General features: G+C 34.2%; 2 protein-coding genes across 18 annotated transcripts in view; one reads left to right on the top strand and one right to left on the bottom strand.

Moving 5' to 3' along the window:
- The window catches only part of LOC100748680, a 136,606-nt gene that overhangs the window by 29,589 nt on the left and 86,110 nt on the right, over window positions 1-20,907 (bottom strand). The gene's annotated exons all lie outside the window — the stretch shown is intronic.
- On the top strand, window positions 12,336-13,885 carry LOC117152579 (trichohyalin-like). The gene is given in 3 exon segments (XM_033324827.1): window positions 12,336-12,708; window positions 12,711-12,847; window positions 12,850-13,885. Coding segments are annotated over 3 exon segments (1,233 nt in total). The 5' UTR covers window positions 12,336-12,515; the 3' UTR covers window positions 13,753-13,885.

The following is a 20,907-nucleotide window of genomic DNA, read 5'->3' as shown; positions in this document are numbered from 1 at the left end:
CGGATAACTAAAGGATGCATACATCCGACGAAAGACATCGCAAGTTTCCAGAAATGATAGAAAATTTATCGAAGAGCGATATAAAAGTGGCACGAAAATGAGAATACGATAAGTTCGTAATTTGTTAAAAAAAAAAAAAAAAGAACGGTAGAAGATGTGACCCGGCGACCGATAGATACAGCGACCTGGCAGTACTCGACGACTGGAACTTGCTGGCAGTCTTCTCGCCAGCGGATCAGGCCGATTGCCAATTGCAAAATGGGGCGACCTGGATTTCGAGGCACCTAGGCTACCGTTCTGATGCAGGGACGATTACCAACTCCGTGATAGGCCTGCGAAACAGAAGAATCCTCGAAGGAACGACAGGAAGTGCTCATTACGCCGGCCACGTAGAAGAACTTGGCAGAATTCGTGAATTCTGTGGACCTATGGACTACATAGTCGGATCTCGAAATCTTTCGCGCACGCTCGATGAAACACTCGTTACGTAGTCGACACACGTTGAATACGTTTTCAGAAGGGAAACATGGAAAACTCTTGGAAAAATTGGAAGCGTGGTTAAGATCGTTGCTTTCTTATTTATACGCTTATGATAGAGGACTTCGTAATCGGAAGGAAAAGAAAATCCGAATCTTTAGAATCGAAGGGGAAAAAGGTTAATGGAATGCTTGAAATCACCAGTGTTACTGAAAGGATCCCTCGAATCCCCGAACACTATGGAAATATTATGATTTTTATGTTTTTCCATTCTCGAACTTAGCCAGCGAAAATTGCGAGCAGAAATCTTTAATGCATATCGCCGCTTGGCATAGACTAAAGTGACACGACTGAAAGAATTTCAATTTTCCTTTTATCCAATTATAATAGTCTACGCTATGTCTCTATTTTCATTGTGTAAAACGCTATATTTATAATTCCTAGTTAAATATAATCAGTTTTGCGTCAGAGGGCAAAATCATTACTTACGTCGTTATCAATCTGGCTTTGGTTTTTCAACAACGCTGTTGCTCTCTGACCTTACGAATGGAAGGATCTACCGCTTTCGAGAATAGCGTTACCTTGTATTATCTTGTATTAAGTCAGCCTTAGAATGTGTTTGAAGTGACACAAGAAGATTTCTTTGCAAATTTTAAAAAGCCTCTCCTCTGAAATTTGCATTTTTCGAGTTCTGTCGTTACCGATATGCATTAAAGATTTTCTCTAAGGATCCTAAGATTCGATGAGATTTATTAGAGGCTTGTGTAAAGCGTTGAAGATGGGTTTAGTTTTGATGTTGTTAGTTATTAAATTGGGAATACTCTAATTACTCGAATTATTAGCACGACACATGGAACTATGAAACTTAATTGAAATACGTTGTGAACTGAACGAGATGTTCGACACGAGTGATTCTAGACACGTAGCCTTTTATTGGCCTCATTAATTCGTGATTGTCCATAGGAATGAGTTAAAATTTAAGCAAAGCTATTCAGACAACGACTTCCGATCTTTTGAATCGTCGTAATGAACGATATCGAATTTTTAGAATTCTAATCAGACAAACAAGGACTCGTTGAGACTAGTTGAGATTCTCCACGGTTTTTTAAGTCGTAACACCAAGCTGACATACTTCCTGGTATGTTAATTCAATCTTACGATATAATAAGAGGGTAATTTGAAAAAATTCGCAGGTTAACCTTTTCGGAGGTATAAACTCCTAAACGAGTTATTCACCGTGTATTATAGATCTGTCGACGTTCACCTATTCAGTGAACGCCATGAACTATGAACCCATATACGTATAAATCTAATGTCTTTACCTTTTTACGTAGTAAAAAACTACTTTTGTATTCCGTGCTTAACGAATCTTCAATTTTTAGTTCGTCAGAGTTTTTCTAATGCGAGTAGCAGTTTATATTCGTAAAACTAAAAACATCGCATAAACATCTGCAGACTATTTATAATATTTGTTCCCTTAAACAAGCAATATTTTCCTTCCACGATCTTTTCTATTATAAAATACAAATGCGATATTTAAGATGCTCATGAAGGAAGAAAGGAAATAGTTTGTAGATCGGAGCAGATTAGTTTAGGGCAGTTTGCACTATCAGGATGTAATAAGTAAGTTTAAACATAAGTTTATGTATAAATAGAATGATATTAGCAATGAGAATAGACATTGACGACTAAAGCAACGCTCAAAGAATAGGGATATATGCAGCATACGAAGTAGAAGCGTGAGGTCACTGAGATATGATATGGGATGGAAGGCTGTTGGGTGATTTAGTATATTATGCAAACCAAGTTGTATTCTGTGACCTCCAGGGATTAGAATTACATATTATTAAAATAAAGAAGAAACGTCTAAGATGCTCAAGATGGACGAGATATTCATGTATTTTTCGGCTTCATAGTCCGGAAAAAGTACTTGGCTTACACATTCTAACTTCCACTCATTCTCTTATATTTCTTAGAGCATCTATCAGCGCATCCAAAGACCCGCACCCTTCCACACTTCCATCCCAAACACACATATTTCCTTTTATATCTAAAAATTATAATAAAAATTAATAAATTAATAAAACATGTATATCTTTGTTTCTCTCAACCTATATACATTATCCAATACTTAATCTATGTATTAGGTTGTCCGAAAAGTTCCTTTCGTTTCATAAGGTGATAATAGACGAACAACAATTTCTGTTTTATATTATTTTATTGAATTAGGTATGATTCATTTTGTTCTATTTCTATTATTATGTTCGTGCATAATTCAATAAACTAATATGAAACAAAAAACATTGTGCGTCTATTATTTCCTTATAAAACGAAAGAAACTTTTCGGACAACCTAATACTATACTACTAATATATAGCTACGTTTGACTCGTTTGTTGATTAGTTCATTACCTATATCTTTACGCTTTTTTCCGAAACTCTTAACCAGTTTATCATCGCTTCGCATATTTTATCTTCTACTATATCTTTCTCTCTTAGTCCTCTAATCCACAGCAATCTTCTGATTAATATTTTAAGCTGCCTATCTCTAAACTACATAAAGCACATTTTTTTTCCTCTTTCAACCCAGTAACCATTTCCTCAACATTTCCGCATCTTGCCCTTGCTATTAGCCTCTGGCTGTCTGCGTTTTCTTCCTTCTTCAGATGTTTCGCTTTACCCGAGACTCCCTGTATAGACCATCTTCAGTAATCATTACTTCGATGTTAAATAAGATTAAATTAGATTTACTTTCAAATAACTACTTAACCAACTAAATATACGGAGTAATGATTTTTGTATTCAAAGGTCTAAGAGAAATAAACGGTATACGCGCGGTATAGTGACATCGTTTCGAAATATTCTTTGGCTTCGACGTTGATTACGAAAAACTAATTCTGCTTTATGATCAAAGGATCGTTGCATCGCCTTTGATCGAAGGTAAAGGTTAAAAGTAACCGCAGAATCTTTTGCAAGGATCTGGTCCGGATCTCAAGGGAAGGCTGTCAGGGAACACGAAAAAGGAACCATTCATTCGTCGAATGCAACAACAATCGGATGGAAAGCCGTGGAAACTTGGAGGAAATCTCTCGCAACATTCTTCCGCTTGTACTTTGCCGTAGAAGTAAACCCATGCTGCCAGAGTTATCGGAGAAATATCAATTTAATTCGAAAGTGAAGTAAAGCAAGTGAATGAATCGTCAAAATTGAGAGGTTGAAACGATAATCGATATGAGTGATTAAAAAAATAAAAAGCAATCTCTTTAGTAGGGAATTTGACTAATCTGAAGGGCGACTAAAAATTGCTCTTACGGTGAACAAAATTCTAAGTGCTGCAGTGATTTATTTTAGCTGTGCTTGAGAAAATGAAATATGTTATAAATGTATAAATTCAAGTAATTCAAAACAATCTTTCATCGCTTATTCTTCTTCTAAATCTATAGAAGGATTAAATGGCGAAAGCGAACAGCTAACAAGTGATATATGATAAAAGTGATAGAATTAATACTACAAATTGCAGAGTTTCTTGATATCTCACTGAAGGTATTTATAGCGCAACAATATCCCGCAAAAGTAAAAGACGCTGACACTCGAACCACTCTATTGTTCACGCGCGTCTGAGATTCTACATCTGGGAGGAAATTTCTTCATTGTCTGTACTTTCTACGCGCGTACATCAACAAACAATTGAGAAACGAATACGACGATAGTTTCACATTAGGACATGTAGTATTTTGAATACCGAATTTACCGATATTACACGTACTTCACAATAAATTTATTCGAAAACAATGAGGTGAGAGCTAAATTTTTCTTTAAAAAAAAAATTCTTCTGGCCACCATTCTTAGCTACATATTAGTTTTTTAACAACTTTATAAGAACGATATTTTGTTTGTAATTAATCAAAAAGTTACGCTAGCAGCGGCTTATTATAAGGATTACGTGTTAAATCTTCCTACTCTGACGGTGAATATCTCCATTTCGATAAGACTAGGCTCTCTAACAATTAAATCACGTATAGATGACGTATCGTCAAAATTTCAAAGAAATTGTAAAAAGAAGCAATCTACCCTACAAATATCTTAAGTGGTAGTATAGTTTATTTTCAGCCTGCCAGTCATAAAAGGAACTCGGTTCACAATCATTTCTCCCATTGCCTTGTACTCTCACTTAATCATCTATACACATATCCACCTACTCGCACACACAATCTTATCTTAACCTTATTTTACTACCCATATCTACTGTCTATCGTCTAACTCTTCACTTATTATAAATGTCTATTATCTATCAAATAACCTCAAGTATAGTCCACTTATAATTTACAACTAATCATTGAGAAACAATATGCTATTATCAAAAGTGAAAAAGGCGCAGATAATTAACGGAAGAACTAGTAAAAATAATAAAAACAATAACATTCGCCGATCTTAATGAGTCAAATAGAAATGTGTTCTTTGTTTCTATTGGAAATCTTCGCTTCTGACATTTATCATTATTTATCGTTTCAATTCCTCGATTAAGCGCGTGTATATAATATGATATGGCAAAATGGAACAGAAGAAAAATGGTAAATTCGTGCTGATAATTTACATTCATTTTTAACAACATGATTATAAATCTCTCCATGCGATCATTAATCCGAGTGTACTGTATACAGAGAGTCTCATTTTCATCGATTCACGTAAATATCTGCTAAAGTACACGTTGTTCGAAAAAGTATTTCATACAAAACTTGTTCTATTTCAAGAATATTCCTACGACAACCACCAGGTTCGTTTAGGTGAAGGCGAATTTTCAAAATCTCAATGCGAGCTTTGTTTTTTTTACATGGATTTATACATTTTTTTACACACCATTCGATGCACTTTTTCATTCTCTACAAACAAGTAGATAAGATACTTGTATCTGAAAATGCTTAGTTTAAAAGATATTTCAACGTTGATTTCGTGAAATTGAGTGTATGAAAGACAAGAGAAACATAAACGCAAAGACGCTACGTTATCTTTCATACAATAAGTTGCACCAGATTAAAGTTAAAATATATTTCAAAGTAATCATTTCTTGAACCAACTACCATAATACTTTTTTATAGAGAATTGAAATATGCATCGAGTGGTGCATAAAGAATCTATGGTTCCATAAAAAAAGAACAAAGACCACGTTGAAATCTCTAAGACACGTTCATCTAGATAAGATTTCTGGCCATCATGGCATGTCCCTTTCGAAACAAAGTGAGTTTTCTTTGAAACGCTGTTTCGAATATTCGAATATGTATTGAAAATAAGATATCCTATAGATATTTTGTCAATAGTAACAGTTCATATAGTAAATTGCTATTATTTAAGCAGGTCACGCTCACGCAGCTGATAGTTCCTTTATTCCTAATTCTATCCACTGGTTTCTGAATATCATATTCTTTAAGTTCCCACGTCTGCACTCGACAAACAGAATTTCCTAGCTGCCTGGTATATGTTACGCAATCTCTGGTACAATCGCAATATGTTGCTAATGTTGCGAACTTATAAATGGAAAGCAGCTTATTCGCATAGTTGTGCAATGCGCCGTACGCTTGCAGCCATGAACCTTCAAACGATACGAAACGTCGAAAGGACGTCGAGGAATTGTTAATACCGAAACTACAAATCTCGTCGATACAATATGTTTTAGATTTTTTATTATTATAATTATCAATTACTTTTAAATATATCCATTAATTGTCATCGCATCGCACTAGCTGCAGCCATTTGTATTTAATATATTTAATTTGGTATATCGCAGATTGGCAATTTCAATGTTAATTGAATAATCTAGAAACCTCAGCAAGCATCAGATTAAAAATGAATAAAGACGACTGAAGTTTGATCCAGGCTCTAGTTGATTTTGTTCCTTGCAAATGTGGGAAGAGGAAGTGACTTAATTTATTTGTAATAAGAATGAAAAATGATACACTAAAACAAAGGTGCAAGAGATTTTCGGAAATTAAACGAATCAATCACATATGTTAATTTGTTGTCTAATTATCATATTTATGTATCTTGAATTAAAGTCGACATCTACTTTCACGACACGTGTATGATTAATAAAGTATTCATCATTTCTATCTGTATTTTGTTCCAGTACAAACATTCCCTGTTTTTAACCAGTACACCAAATATTTACTACTACCTTACGGACAGCATTTTGGACATTACAATCTTTGTGCTTTGATACTTTTGCAGTCCTGATTCCCATCAAAAAAATGTGTTATAAAATAGAAAATCACACAAAAGTGCGTGTTTCTCGTCCCTGTCCCCTTTATTCTTTATATATTTTTCATCGTCGGAAACAGAAAATGTAATTAGCCAGTGATTTTAAATACGTAATTCGTCTTGATCAAATCAGTACTCGGAGAACGTTAATTACGGTATTCTATTAATTCTTATTATCATGGAAATGTTCGTCGCAGCATATATATTACTCGTTAAAATTCATAGCTACGCGATACTTTATCTTCTAAAACAGATACTTACATGAAAGCTCTGTGTTGCAATGCCGGATGTAGTTATTACGAAGATTGCATATTAAAACGAGACTTCATAACTATTGTTCAACATCGGTACTTCTTGCTAACGGAAATTGTGGCAATATAAATAAAAATGGCGACAAAAGACCAGAAGAACATCGAAAATTAAATTCCAGCCGGACTATTAGCATTTCTCCACTTGGGAAAGTTACATTTTTTTGTCTCATCCGCGGTGGCTGCGATAAGTATCGGCGTATACTCTGATTTTTTAATAAAATGTTTCTTTCATATTTCTTCTATATTTCTTCTATATTTCTATATTTCACTTTATTAGCATCAAATTTTCGTGATCATGTAAACGTGTTACCGAATGACGCGAAGTTTCGTATACTTGGACTTAAGTAATCGGTATTTAAATGCTATAATAAATACAATAGCGTGCAAATATTTTTTGTAGCTTGTCTTGTAATTATATTTAGATGTTAATATTAGTATAACGAGAGTACAGGCAGGTTGGACGTAGTACAACGTTATGTGACAAGAATAAATGTAAGGTAGTTAGAGAGAAATAAAGATGATCAAAGAAAGAACCGTGCGCATTGCAGATAATTTAATTTTAAAGTTAGTCCGACATACGGAGCGAGGTATGATTGTGATGTGGGGAGGGATGAGTGATTGTAGGGTCTTTTTTGTAAATCAAGTCCCTCCCACGGCTCACCGGGGGTTGGAATTACGATAAATATGTATACATACATACAGAGTGCCCCCAATTTAAATATCAAAACTTCGGGAGCGTGCATGGGACCGATAAATTAAGAAAGACAGTTCTTTAAAGATTTGCTCAATTTTGCCCCAAATTGAAGAAAATCGCGAAGGAGGAAACACAAAAGTTTCCGTTTTTTCACTTCTTTATTGACATTCATTTATTCTTGTTATCATCTGTATATATTTTACGAAGACACTGTCCACAATGCTGTCCTCTTGCAGCAATACAAGCGTTACGTCTAACATTGACCGCTATAATCGCAGCTAGATGATATTGCCTTGGTGATATTTACTGCACTGCAGCTACGATTCGGTCTGTCGGTTGAATACGACTGCGATTCGGTCTCTCAGAATAAATAACTGTAACTAAATAATTAAAAAAAAAAAAACGAGAACATTTTTATTTTCTTCTACGTGTTTTCTCCAAAATGGGACAAAAACGAGCGAATCTCTAAAGGACTGTTTTTCTTAGTTTCTCCTGTCCCCTATACGTATCCGAAATTTTAACGCTTAAACTGAAGCTATGTACTTTCTATAGCCAAATAAAATAAATGTTCTCAACTTTCTTCTATTCAGAACATACCATCTGATAAAAATCCGTAGTCTACTTATTGCGCTTTAATATTTAATTTCATTACTACGTATGTATAATTACTGTAATCTCTATAATAAAGATCTGTTATAAAGATCAGGAATGTTACTTTCTCTTTCACGAGCAAAGAAGAGATTGATTTATAAAGAATTAGACCTACAATTACTATAACAAGTACTATTACATCTTTACTATTACAACTATTAGTTGCGTGGAACATTTTGTATGTGCAACACGACAATCCATCACGATCTCCTTTTGTTTCTTCATTCTAAATTCTAAGCTATACGATCTATAGCACGAATATCTTCACGGAATGGTTACGAGATCGAGACACATCGCATCGGTTTAATTCGATCTCGATGTCGTACATCAAACTGTCGCGTATAGAATAATAAATTCGCGGTCGGTCATATCTGTTCGTGACCGTCCATGAGAATTTGGTCCGTGGCCAACCCTCGAAGGATCGTTCCAGCTATTACAAAATGTCTATCGTCGCACAACAAGGCTTTAGTTTAACCAAGAAAGAGTCTGTAATCCGGAGGACTGTGGCCGCGCATAATTAATGGAATGCACCGCGCATGCCAACGTGATTATGTAAACTAAGTTTCTATCGCGTGCAATCTTTCTTTCTTTTTTTTCTGTCCTTTTTCCTTTCCTTCTGTTTCTTCAATTTTCTTCGACCTGAAATCTTGATAGAAATGGCTTTACGTTATCACGTTATGGCTCAACGTTCGACACGTTGACTGGCCACATTGCTCATCGGTGAGAGACAATTTGCTAAATGTTATAGATTTTAAATATTTCATAGATTATAAATTTGATGGACTAACAAATTTTCAACAATGCGAATGATTTCGATAATATTGTGGAAAAAACGTAAGTAAATGCAATATAATATTTTGCAAAAATTATACGTTATGGTGTAATTACTATACATTTTAGCCTATGTATTTATAGCGGTGAAATTAAATTCCATTATTCATGTTATAGAATCCATATTGAGTTCGAATATCTTACAAATATTATGGAATTTTAACTAATTTAAATATTTCTAAGACGCAACATATATAGGTCGTCCGAAAAGTTTCTTTCGTTTTATAAGGAAATAATGGATGCGCAACATTTTCCGTTTTATACATGAAAAAGCAAGTCGAAAATATGATATAACATTATTCCATGGCGTATCGTTTTCGGGAAAAAGTTTGAAAATTTGTCAGATATATTTGAATTTGGATAATTCGAGAATGAACAGGAGTAAATAATCGCCAGGGAGTTATATATTAATAAATAATTGATATCTTTGTATTTTTGTACATCAAGTTTCTAAGAAATACCAAACAGTTGCTCAATTATCATTGATTATTAAATATCTTTTCTTTGTCTATATTTTCTTTGTATCTTCTTTTAAATTCTTATGTTAGACTTTTGTCCATTACAAGCTTAAGTAATATGCCGATTAAAAATATGTAAAAAGCAGAGGAAAGTACCAAGTATGGAATAGTATACCTAATATGGAATAATGCTATTTTTAAAAATCTGGCAATCGAATATCTCACACGGCTGTAGGCTACCTCATTCACTTTGGTATGTAATGTCGTGTATGTAATGAACGTTAATGTCGTGGCAGGATATCATTCTACTTTACTGCCGTTCGAAAACTTTCAACGATGTGTAAATTTGATGTCTTTTTGTTATTATTTCACCGTATTTATTTATGCTTTTTGTTGTTGCCGATATGATACTCGCAAGTATTTACGAATTGATTATCGTGTCTTTAACTTTGTAAAATTCCAAATGCGGACGCCCAGTAGTAGTCCAATTATAGAATATTCCATATTTGGATTACTTCTTTTTATAGGTTGTTTTATTTATAAGATAACAAGATGTCCTGTTCCAGCATAAGGAAAAATTGATAAGAAAGAACAGTCTAGAACGAAAAAGAGACGGGTCGAGCCGTAAAAATGGTTCGAGAAAAGAAAATGGGGTACCTCAAAGCAATAAGTCGTTTTCAAGTCTCGAGAACCACCTTATTTCGGCTTTGTGAAAAAAGAGACCTATTTTTTAATGTACTTCTTCCGAGATACGATTTTATTCTCAAAGAAGAGTGAAATAAAAAGAATACGATTTCTTTTGCTTTTTTTATGGAAATACCTAACGTCGGTATTCCATGTTAGGTACAACTTCTGTCTTCTTAATGTTAGTTCAATATCGAATATTGTTCATAGCGTGAGAAGCATAAAAGTGGTCTTAAATTTGGTGTAAATGTATCATTGAATATCCATAAAAGTCTTCTTCTGATGTGATTAATTTTATACAAACGACATACGAAAAATAAAATGGTATTTCATATTTGGATACTTTCCTGCAATAATATTACAAAAGTATATGAGTAGATATATAAGTAACGATCTTTTTTCTTTGATATAATCCTGATTTGTACTATCCCTTTTAGTCTTATTCCTATCTTTATTGCTAGAAGTTAACATCGATAATTAATATCACAATCAATATCAATTATTGTGAATGGACCTTTACTGCCTTAGTATTTTCAGCAAATTGTTCTAATTCTCACTGCACTTTGTACGAAGTTGTGGAATATTTTTACATCTTCTTCAATGTTCGCTTTCATAATTTGCCTGCTATTCTTATTCCTGCATATTTTCGTTCTTGGTTCGCTATATACATTGGTCTTTTACGATGTATTCGGTTGATTCTAATTTTTTCATGTTACATATTTGGCATAGTTCTTCTTCATTCATTACATTGTACTTCATTTATTCTGCTAACTTTCCATTATTTCCTTCCTATCTTAATTTTAATTGTATCAGAGTTCAATTATATCGATTATGTTACGTTGTCGATCTACGTACGATAGATATAACACACTGGATAACGTAAAGAATTATTTATTACATTAACTTTGAAATACTGTAAATTTGCGATCTCACGAAGAATATTACACGTTATAAAGTTCAGTTTTCAGAATTTCTTTTGCAGTAATTGACTCTACGCTCGTCGACAAATCTACCTGTCTAGAACATCGTTAAATTTTTGGCAATTTATAATATAGACGAATGCTTTCGATTATGCTGCCACACCATGTGTGTTAAAGGCTGATTTTGATAAATTAACGACGCAATAATGCAAAAGTGACACGCACGCGACGAGATAAATCAAAATCGGTTAGCCACGCGAGCGACAGGCAATTGTTAAACAGAAATAAACCGTGTTTTGGCAAACAATGATAGCAAATTAATAACCTGTACATTTAACAGCATATTACTACGAAACTCTGTGTTGCAACCATGTTATGCGTTTTCAATCTATAAGTCAATATTAATCGATATTAGTCAAGATTAATCGATATAAATAGAAGAACTACTAAATATCGTTGGATAATATTTAAACTACATTTCCGGAAGAAGATATATTTGTTGAATATATCGAACGCGAGCCGCACAAATATTTACTGTAAGGTACATATTACGCAAGAAATCATACTATATTAATCCTAACGTTCTATCGAAAATTATATCTCTTCCTCATGGTTCTTATATTTATAAATATATAATAAATTTGTTATCGATCTAAATACACACTCTTTCTCAGTTAGTTAATATTTATTTATATTTGTTTATTTTATTTAGTCCCCAACTTTAGGATTTGCACAAACTTTCGAGTTTACATTATCTTCACGTACAACAATCGAAAAAATATAAAACTTTGAACAGACATATACATCTTATAACATCGATAGAACGATAGTTTAGCAATATATTGATAGTTTAAATACATTTTGAGAAAGACTTTAGGTTTGGTTCGGGGCGAGGGTAACACGCGGACGGAGAGCTCTGTGGAAAAAGTGAAGTGTGGAAGGAAAAAGGAGAAGGAAACACAAAATGACACGAAGGAGGAAAGATAAAGGGCGAACATATGAGAAGAAAGTGAAAGAAAAACGAAAAGAAGAGGGGAACGAGAGAGAGATACAAATAAGAAGAGAAGAGGTTAGGAAGTCAGAAGCGCGGCAAAAAAAGTAAGGTAGGGAAACGACAGATAGCGACAAATAGAGGGAGATCAAGGAACACGGGTAAAGCGGGAGATAAGGCAGATTTAAAAAATACATTGGATAAATACAGCTTGTCGGAAAAGGAGACACCAACCAGGGAAAAAGGAATGGGGGTAATGATGGAAGAAATGGAGAAAATGGAAAGAGGATTCGAGAAAATGATAAAGGAAATAAAAAGTATATTCGAAAAGCAAGTGGAGGAAATGAAGAGGGAAATGAAAGAGGAAAGGGAAGGAAGGGAAAGAGAGAGAGAGAGAGAAAGAGCCAGAGAGAAAGAAGAGTGGAAAAGAGAAAAAAAGAATTATTGGGCAGAATCAGAAGAATCGAGAAGGAGAAGGACAGGGCAGAGAGAGAGAAAAGAAGAAGGAACATAGTAATCAAAGGAGTAGACTGGGACGAAGGAAGCAATGAAGAGACAGTAAAGGAATTCGTAAGAGAAAAAAAAGGAAAATAGGGGCAGAAGTAGAAAGAACACATATGATAAGGGTGGGGGGCAAAAACACAATAATAGTGGCGACGATGAAATCAATGAAGGAAGAAATAAGGATAATGAAGGAGAAAAGTAAATTGGAAAAAGGGGTATATATAGATGACGATCTGACAAGAAAAGAAAGGGAGGTACAGCAACAAGTAAGAAGGATAGCCAGAGTAAGAAGAGAAAAGGGCGAATATGTAAGGATAGGATATAAGAAACTAAAAATAGAAAACAGATGGTACAGATGGAACGAAAATGAAGAGAGGCTGGAGGAAGAAAGAAAGAGAGAGAGGAAAAAACGAAAAGAGGGGAAAGGGAGGACTACAAAGGGGATGAAAATGTGCTTCTGGAATGTAGTAGGGTTAATAAGTAAGGATAAGGAGGTGTGGGAATATTTGAAGACATTCGACTTGATCGGACTCACGGAAACATGGATAGAGGAAGACAACTGGGAAAAACTAAAATATAGACTATCCAAAGAATTCGACTGGAAATGCAGAGCAGCAATGAGAGTAAGAAAAGAAGGAAGAGCAAAGGGGGGAATAATAACGGGTATAAATAAGGAACCGAGAGAAATAGAATACAAAGAAATAAGTGATAATATACTGGAAAAAGAAATAGTATACAATAATAAGACGTATAGGGACATGGAAAGAAATGGAGGAAAGAGTAGACGGAAAAGAAGAGGAAGTGATGATCATCGGCGGAGAATGGAACGCAAGAACGGGAGAAGAGGGAGGGCCGATAAACGAGGATCTAGGGAAAGAAAAAAACAGGCGATCAAAAGACAAGAAAATGAACATGAAAGGAAGAACTCTGCTAAAGTATCTGGAAGAGGGAGACTGGATGATAATCAATGGAAGAGATAAAGAAAGGGAGGAGTGGACATATATTGGGGAGAGAGGAAACTCAGTAGTAGATTATGTGATTGGCAATCAGGAGGCGACAGAAGAAATAATCGACATGAAAGTAGGAAAAAGAACAGAGTCGGGCCACATGCCGTTAGAAATAGTAATAGGGTAGCCGGAATTACAAAAAAAAAAAATGAGGAAAAGAAGGAAGAAAAGAAGGAGAAAAGGGAATGGACGAACGAAAGTGTAGAAAAATACCTGGAGGAATGTAAAGATTGGACCTGCAAGGGAAGAACAGTAGAGACGGAAATCAAAAAGAAGATAAACTCTCATAGGAGAGAAAGCGTGGTACGACAAGGAGTGGAAAGAAAGGAAAAGAGAGATGAGAAGGAAGATGGCAAAGTTTATGGAAGGAAAATGCAGCAGAGAAGCGCTCACAGAGGAAAAAAAAGCATTCAAACAGTGGTGCAAACAAACAAAGGAAAGACACGAAGAAGAAATGGAGAAAATAAAGAAGATCAAAACAGAACAAGAAGCGTGAAAATAAATAAATATAGAAGTAGAGAGGGTATAGATGAGGATATAAGCGAAGAAGAGTGGAAAGATCACTTTATGGAAATTTTAGAAAGAACAGAGCACAAAGAGGGAAGAAAAACGGAGGGGCATAGAGCGGAAGAGGAAATAATAGGGGAGAGAGAAGATAATATAGAGAAGGAAGAGGTGATCTACCAAGAAACTTGAAGGAAAAGAAAGCAATGGAGGAAGACGGGCTAGAAAATGAGGTATGGAAGTATGCACCGAAGCGGGGAAGGCGTTATGGGAGTTGTTAAAGAAAATATGGAATGGGGAAGGGATATCGAAAGATTGGAAAAAAGGAGTAATATGTTCGATATATAAGAAGGGGGACAAGAGAGTAGCGAAGAGTTACAGAGGAGTAACATTAATGAATACAGCATACAAGATTTATGCAGGAATACTGGACGAACGGCTGAAGGCAGAGATTGAAAACAAACTGAAAGAGAGTCAATTCGGATTCAGAAAAGGAAGAAGAGTGACCGACGCAGTATTTGTGATAAACCATATCATAGACAAACAGTTGAGTAGAGAAAAAGGGAAATTATATGCCTGCTTTGCGGACTTAAGAGCGGCGTTCGACAGGCTAAACAAAGAGAAATTGGAAGAGAAAATGAGGAAAATGAGGGGATTAGCGGAAAACTAACTCGAAGGATTAAAGAGATATACGCAGAAACAAAGAATGTAGTGAGAGTCAAGAACCACAACACAAGAGAATTTTGGACAGTGAGGGGAGTCAGACAGGGGTGCCCGTTGAGCCCGACATTATTCAACATCTACGTGGCAGGACTGGAAGAAGAACTAAGGAAAGGACAAGCTGCGGGTATAGTGGTAGGAGAAAGAAAGGTATGGTCATTAGCATATGCAGACGATATTGCGCTGATGGCGGATAAAGAAGAGGAGCTAAAAGAAATGTTAAAGAGATTCAAAAATTTTTAAAGGAAGCCGAATTAGAACTGAGCACGGAAAAGACCAAGGTAGTAGTTTTCGAAAAAAGAAGGAACAAAAGAAGACAAAGAAAATGGAAATGGGGAGAGCAAGAATTAGAAGAAGCGGACGAGATAAGATACCTAGGGTACATACTACAGAAAAACAGTAGTGATGAGAAACGCATACATGACAGGTAAAAGAGAGCAACAATAACAATGAAGAAAACGTGGAGCGTGGGAGAAAGAATATTCAAACAGGACTACAAGAGGAGAATGAAGATGTTTGGAGCACTGGTAGAGAATGTGGCGCTGTTTGGAGTAGAGATATGGGACTGGAACATGGAAGAAAGACTGGATAGAATACAAAGAAGATATGTGAAATGGATATTAGGTTCAGATATGACAACATCAAATTATATATTGATAGAAGAATGCAAACTAACAGAAATCAAAGAAAAAGCATTAGAAAGAGCAGCAAGGTATAAAGAGAAAGCCCTAGAATCAAAAGAGGAACTAGTAAAGGAGTGTATAAAGGAAAAAGAGAGAAACTGGGGAAATGGCCAAGAAGGGAAAAGAGCAAAAAAGAGAAAGAAGGGATTAGAAGAGGTGAGAAATGAAGGGACGCAGATGGAAGCAAGAGAAGAACAGAAAAGGATGACAGCAGACCAAATTATAGAAGAAAGAAGAAAGAGGGAAGCAGAAGAGAGGGGGGAAAGGATAAGGAAATCCAAATATAATATATATTATAGAAATATCGCCAAAGAAAAATTACCAAAGTACTTAGAAGGGAGGGTAAAGTGGAAGGGCAAAAGAATACTGGCAAGATTCAGATGTGGAAACGAGACCAAAGCAAGGGAGTACTGGAAAAAAGAGGGAGAAAAAAGATGCAGACTATGTAGAAGGAAAGAAGAAGACCTGAGACATGTAATAGAAGAATGTGAAATAACGGGAGGAACAAAGGACATAGGAAAAACACTAAAAGAGACTGGAAAAGGTTTAACAGAACTAAATGCAATAATAAAGAAGAGAATGGCAAACGACAGGAAGGAAGCACAGCAAGGAGGCAAAAGCCCAAAGTTGCAATAATTCTTAGTCATTAGTTGTTAATTTGCAGTTTTTAGTTTCAGTTCTTAGAGATAAAATAATTAAGGGAGTGCAATACAATAGAGTGGATAAGAGGGGGGGGGGTAGACATATAAGAAACGAAATAGATATAAGAGATGTAAAACCGAAAGTTCGTCCAAAGCCGAAAGGCACGAACTAAGCGATAATAAATAAATAATAAATAATACATTCTGAGAAATTGTTACGCGAAAAACTTCAACGTTATGGTCCCAAATTAAACCTATCAGTATCGAACTCCTTTTGGGTAACGGAAAAATATCTACGTATTTCAGCAACTATTAATATTATGTTTTAAACACGATTAAAAACTGAAACATATTTTTTGTAAAGAGTTTATATTTTAACGCAATAAAATTGCAGATCAAGTTTGTGGAGAACCAGCAGGGATCGAATGAAACTTTTAACTTTTATAAATAAACGTGATTTACCGAACTTTTAACTTTTCAATCATTCCTTTCCTGTTCCAAGTTAACTTTGTATGTTAACACTTTAACTCTGTTATAAAAGTTGAGCCATAACCAGTTATTTTGTATTCCGTTAATAAAACTTCTGATGGATCCATATACTTTTTAGCAGATATTTTAGGAGAAAATACGAAGGTTAAAATTATTTTTTCACGTATGATTATTTAAGGAATCGAAAGTAGGATCAATGTATAATAGAAGAGAAAGCAAGTTACGATTTTTGTATAATTGTTTTATTTCGCCAACAACAAGGGCGGAATTGTACAAAGGAAAAAGCAATTAATTACATATACGCTCTAGAATTTAGCGTTTAATTTTTTTAAGAGTAATACATTTTCCAAGTAACTTTCATTAATGCTCGGACAGCTTTAACTTTTTTTTAAAGCAAAATAAATGTTTCTGAATAATTGAATCTCCTTTCTATCTGCAAGAAAATAAAAGTTTCCTATTTATGCAAAAAATGTATGGAATCAAAGTTTCAGTGAATAAGTTTCACTTCATTTTCAAACAGAGAAAATAATAAATAAGTAATAAGTAAAAATTATTGTTATTTCACAATTAATTAGAAATTTCAAGTTTCATTCCATCTTTGGAAACTATTGACTCTATTCATAGCTTCCTCAAGTTAGTTCTTCCTTGAAATTAACGCTTTTTGAGTTATGGAAAAGTATCGACGTTTGAATAATTACTAATATTTAAACATGATTAAAAATTTAAACACAATTTTTTTAAGGAAGACATAACGCAATAAAATTACATTAAAATTACATTAGTACACTTATCGCTCTTTCTCAGCTAGTATTTATTTATATTTGTTTATTTTATCTAGTCCTCAACTTTAGGATTTACACGAACTTTCGATTTTACATTCTTACATTTTTTGATTCTTTGATTCTTCGTAAAATCTACATTTCACTTCACGTACAACAATCGAAAAAATATAAAACTTTGAACACACATATACATCTTATAACATCGATAGAACAATAGTTTAGCAATAGGTTGATAGTTTAATAAGGAAGATAATGATAAGTAAGGTTATTAATTGTAATTATAATGTGAATGCGGTTTAAGCACATATCGTAAACAAATAGATTGTAAATGGAAAGACATCCTAAACCGCAAGGCAGCAGTTAAAAATGAATAAATAACAATATCTTTCTCAGCTAGTTAATAACTTACTAGAACACAATATTCGGTAGATATATAGAACATCGATATACTGCTTTTCTTCCGAGCTTTTCAATCGTAAACGTTAACTCGCCAAAACACGAACAATATCGATTCTATCTCAAATAAATCAATTTTTTCTAAAGTAGAAAGGTATAAGATATAATTGCGCCAAGATTATTAACAGAAGGCGAACTGGAAATTATGTTTGCATTTTATCGGGCAATTATACGAAATTGGTGAACGCAGATAACAGGTATCAGCTGTAGACGAATTGGTATATTCGCGTAATTATTAATACTATTTCGATAAAATTATTTCATCGGCCGGTGCCGCGGGTAACTGTAGTCGATTCTCGTTTAACATGTAATTATCATTAAAATAACGGGTGCATTTCGTGGCAAGTCACAAACTGCTGTGAAATAGTGACACTGGAACGTTGTGCATGATTATACCAGCGATGAGTAAGACATTAATATTCATATTTTAATTAAGAATAATAACTGTCTGTAATCAATTAGTTTACCATCGACCGACTTTCGTAGCGGAAAATTAGTTCGATGCATAAAGTAGTAGTTAATTACAATAAAAGACAGGATGTTTAATTGTAATATGCATGCGCGTATGCACAAATTATTCCATCAGAATTCTATTCGTTCTGTCCGAAATTGAGGGGTCCAGCGAAATGCAGACATGTTTGTCATCGTTTTATTAATTTTAGAGGAAAGCAAATTGAAGGAAAAATTATTTTCGTAAGAAAAGCGTTATGAGATTGTAATCGTTTTAAGTGACACTTCAATTAAATGGTAAATGACAACTACTATCAGACATATAATATATAAATATAAATATAGGGAATAACAAAGTATGTGAGGCTCAACTTCGGGGAGTGATTGTACATCCAAAAGCAACGAAGGAAATTCGTATAGACATGCGCTTTATCTGTTTTCGTTCATGTGATATGATGAATTTTGTGTGTATGTAACAGCTATTGAAAATGTTGAAATATTAAGGTTCAGAATAGGACAAACTTTCAACAAATTCGGCAAACGCTGGGAACAATTCAGAATTCACGACAAGAGACAGAGTTGCCTTCAAATGCAAGCTGATTATTTTGAGTATCTCTTGAGTAAAGGTAATTAAGAGTAATTAATAGATCAAAATTAATTTTATGCAGATTCATATTGTTAAGAATATAATTTAAAAAAGCAGATCCTCGGTAGAAAATTGCTTTACTTACCAAATTACAGAAAGCACTATGTTTTGGGTGTTTTGTTATATTTTTTCATATAATGCGAATTCTGTGCAATTTTGCAGTCCGAAATTTTCTATAAATACATAAAAGCACGTGGTCTAGCAAATATATTTCCTATAATTTCTAAAGTATTTAAATCGTTTAGATTTGCGAAGAGAAAGTAGAATTCTAACGCTTCTTTTTGAACGTTATAAATCTGCGATACGCATTAATCTGACAATTGAAAAATAAAACGAAAGATTCCAATGAGAAGCTCCTCGACAAATTATATATTCATAAAACATGTACGAAGCACAAGAAACTTGGAATAACTGCTTTTAATCTTTAAATGTGCATTCTGCACGAAGTAAAATGTCCGTGTCATACAGAAATGAGATAAAAGATTCGAACTTTCCAAGCATAACATGTCTGGTGCATCAAAGAAAAAGGAAAATTCTCTACATCTATTAATAATCTCTTTAATAATAAGTCCTATATATTTAACTAACGCGTTCATTGTCTCCCTTAATAATTCCCTTAATAATCGGAGACTCGTAGACTAATCAATAGACTGCTAAAATAGGATTTCATGCAAACTCGTATTTTTATGGATCGGGAAAACTTAAGCAAAAAACACGGATCGTCGATAATGACGTCTTAATGAGGAGACCGTCGTCGTGCTATTTTGCCACACTTAAAACAATTTACCGAATGTTTGTCTACTGATAAATTGCAAAATATATACATATATTATACGTCCAAAAAGTTTCTTCCGTTTTATATTATTTTATCGAATTACGTATGATCCATTTTGTTGTAAATAAATAAAGATTACAACGTTCGACAGATTAGGTTTCATGTTTGTATAAAGGTGCGTTGTTGTAAAAGACGTGTCTGGAAAAGAAAGACACTTTCCGGACAACCTAATATATATATATATTTATTTATTTATTTGCATATAGATAAAACAGAAATTTATTTCATCCATTAAATATGATAAGCAGAACTCTATTTAGAATATTTTATATATTTTTGCATATTAGATACATTTCTGTACTTTGAAATTTTTCACGAGTGCGCATAAAACTGAAAAATTTTTCAAAACAAGAACACTGGGACACGAATGAAAAACGTTTCAAGCGTTATCAGCAACGAGAAAATGTGATAAAACAACGGATTACAGGTTGTTACAAAGATTTAGTCATTTTGATGTATGTTTGCTCGAGGCCGTTAAATCTTGTCGGGTATTTTTCACGCATTTCCATTTTTCCGAATTTCTTCAAACTCTGCACTCAGGCTCGTCTTACGTAACATTACTTATGTAGATTCTATCAAAAACGGGGTAAAGTTATTGAATATACCGTTTGATCGATTTCCATGACCTTGTAATGCGTTGTCAAGATCACCACCCTAAACAACTTTCTCTCTGTACATACAGGGCGTTTCACAGCACGACCCACTTTAGGAATGAACAGGGGGCGCAAGAACAATGAAAAAAGTTGATATAAACAGGCGTCCTATTTGACCTTGTTTCAAAGTTACGGCTACTTTTGCGTTTCGATAATCCACAACTGCTTATCTTTGTACAAGCTGCTTCAAATAATCACCCTCGGTTTGTATTATCCGACATAGACCTGGAATTTTTGAAAGATCGCAAAATTCTTTGACACGACGACCG

Source organism: Bombus impatiens, unplaced genomic scaffold, assembly GCF_000188095.3.
Source record: "Bombus impatiens unplaced genomic scaffold, BIMP_2.2 scf_0074, whole genome shotgun sequence".
Classification (NCBI taxonomy): domain Eukaryota; kingdom Metazoa; phylum Arthropoda; class Insecta; order Hymenoptera; family Apidae; genus Bombus; species Bombus impatiens.
The sequence above is the reverse complement of the archived record's forward strand: the minus strand, read 5'-3'. Positions and strand labels throughout refer to the sequence as shown.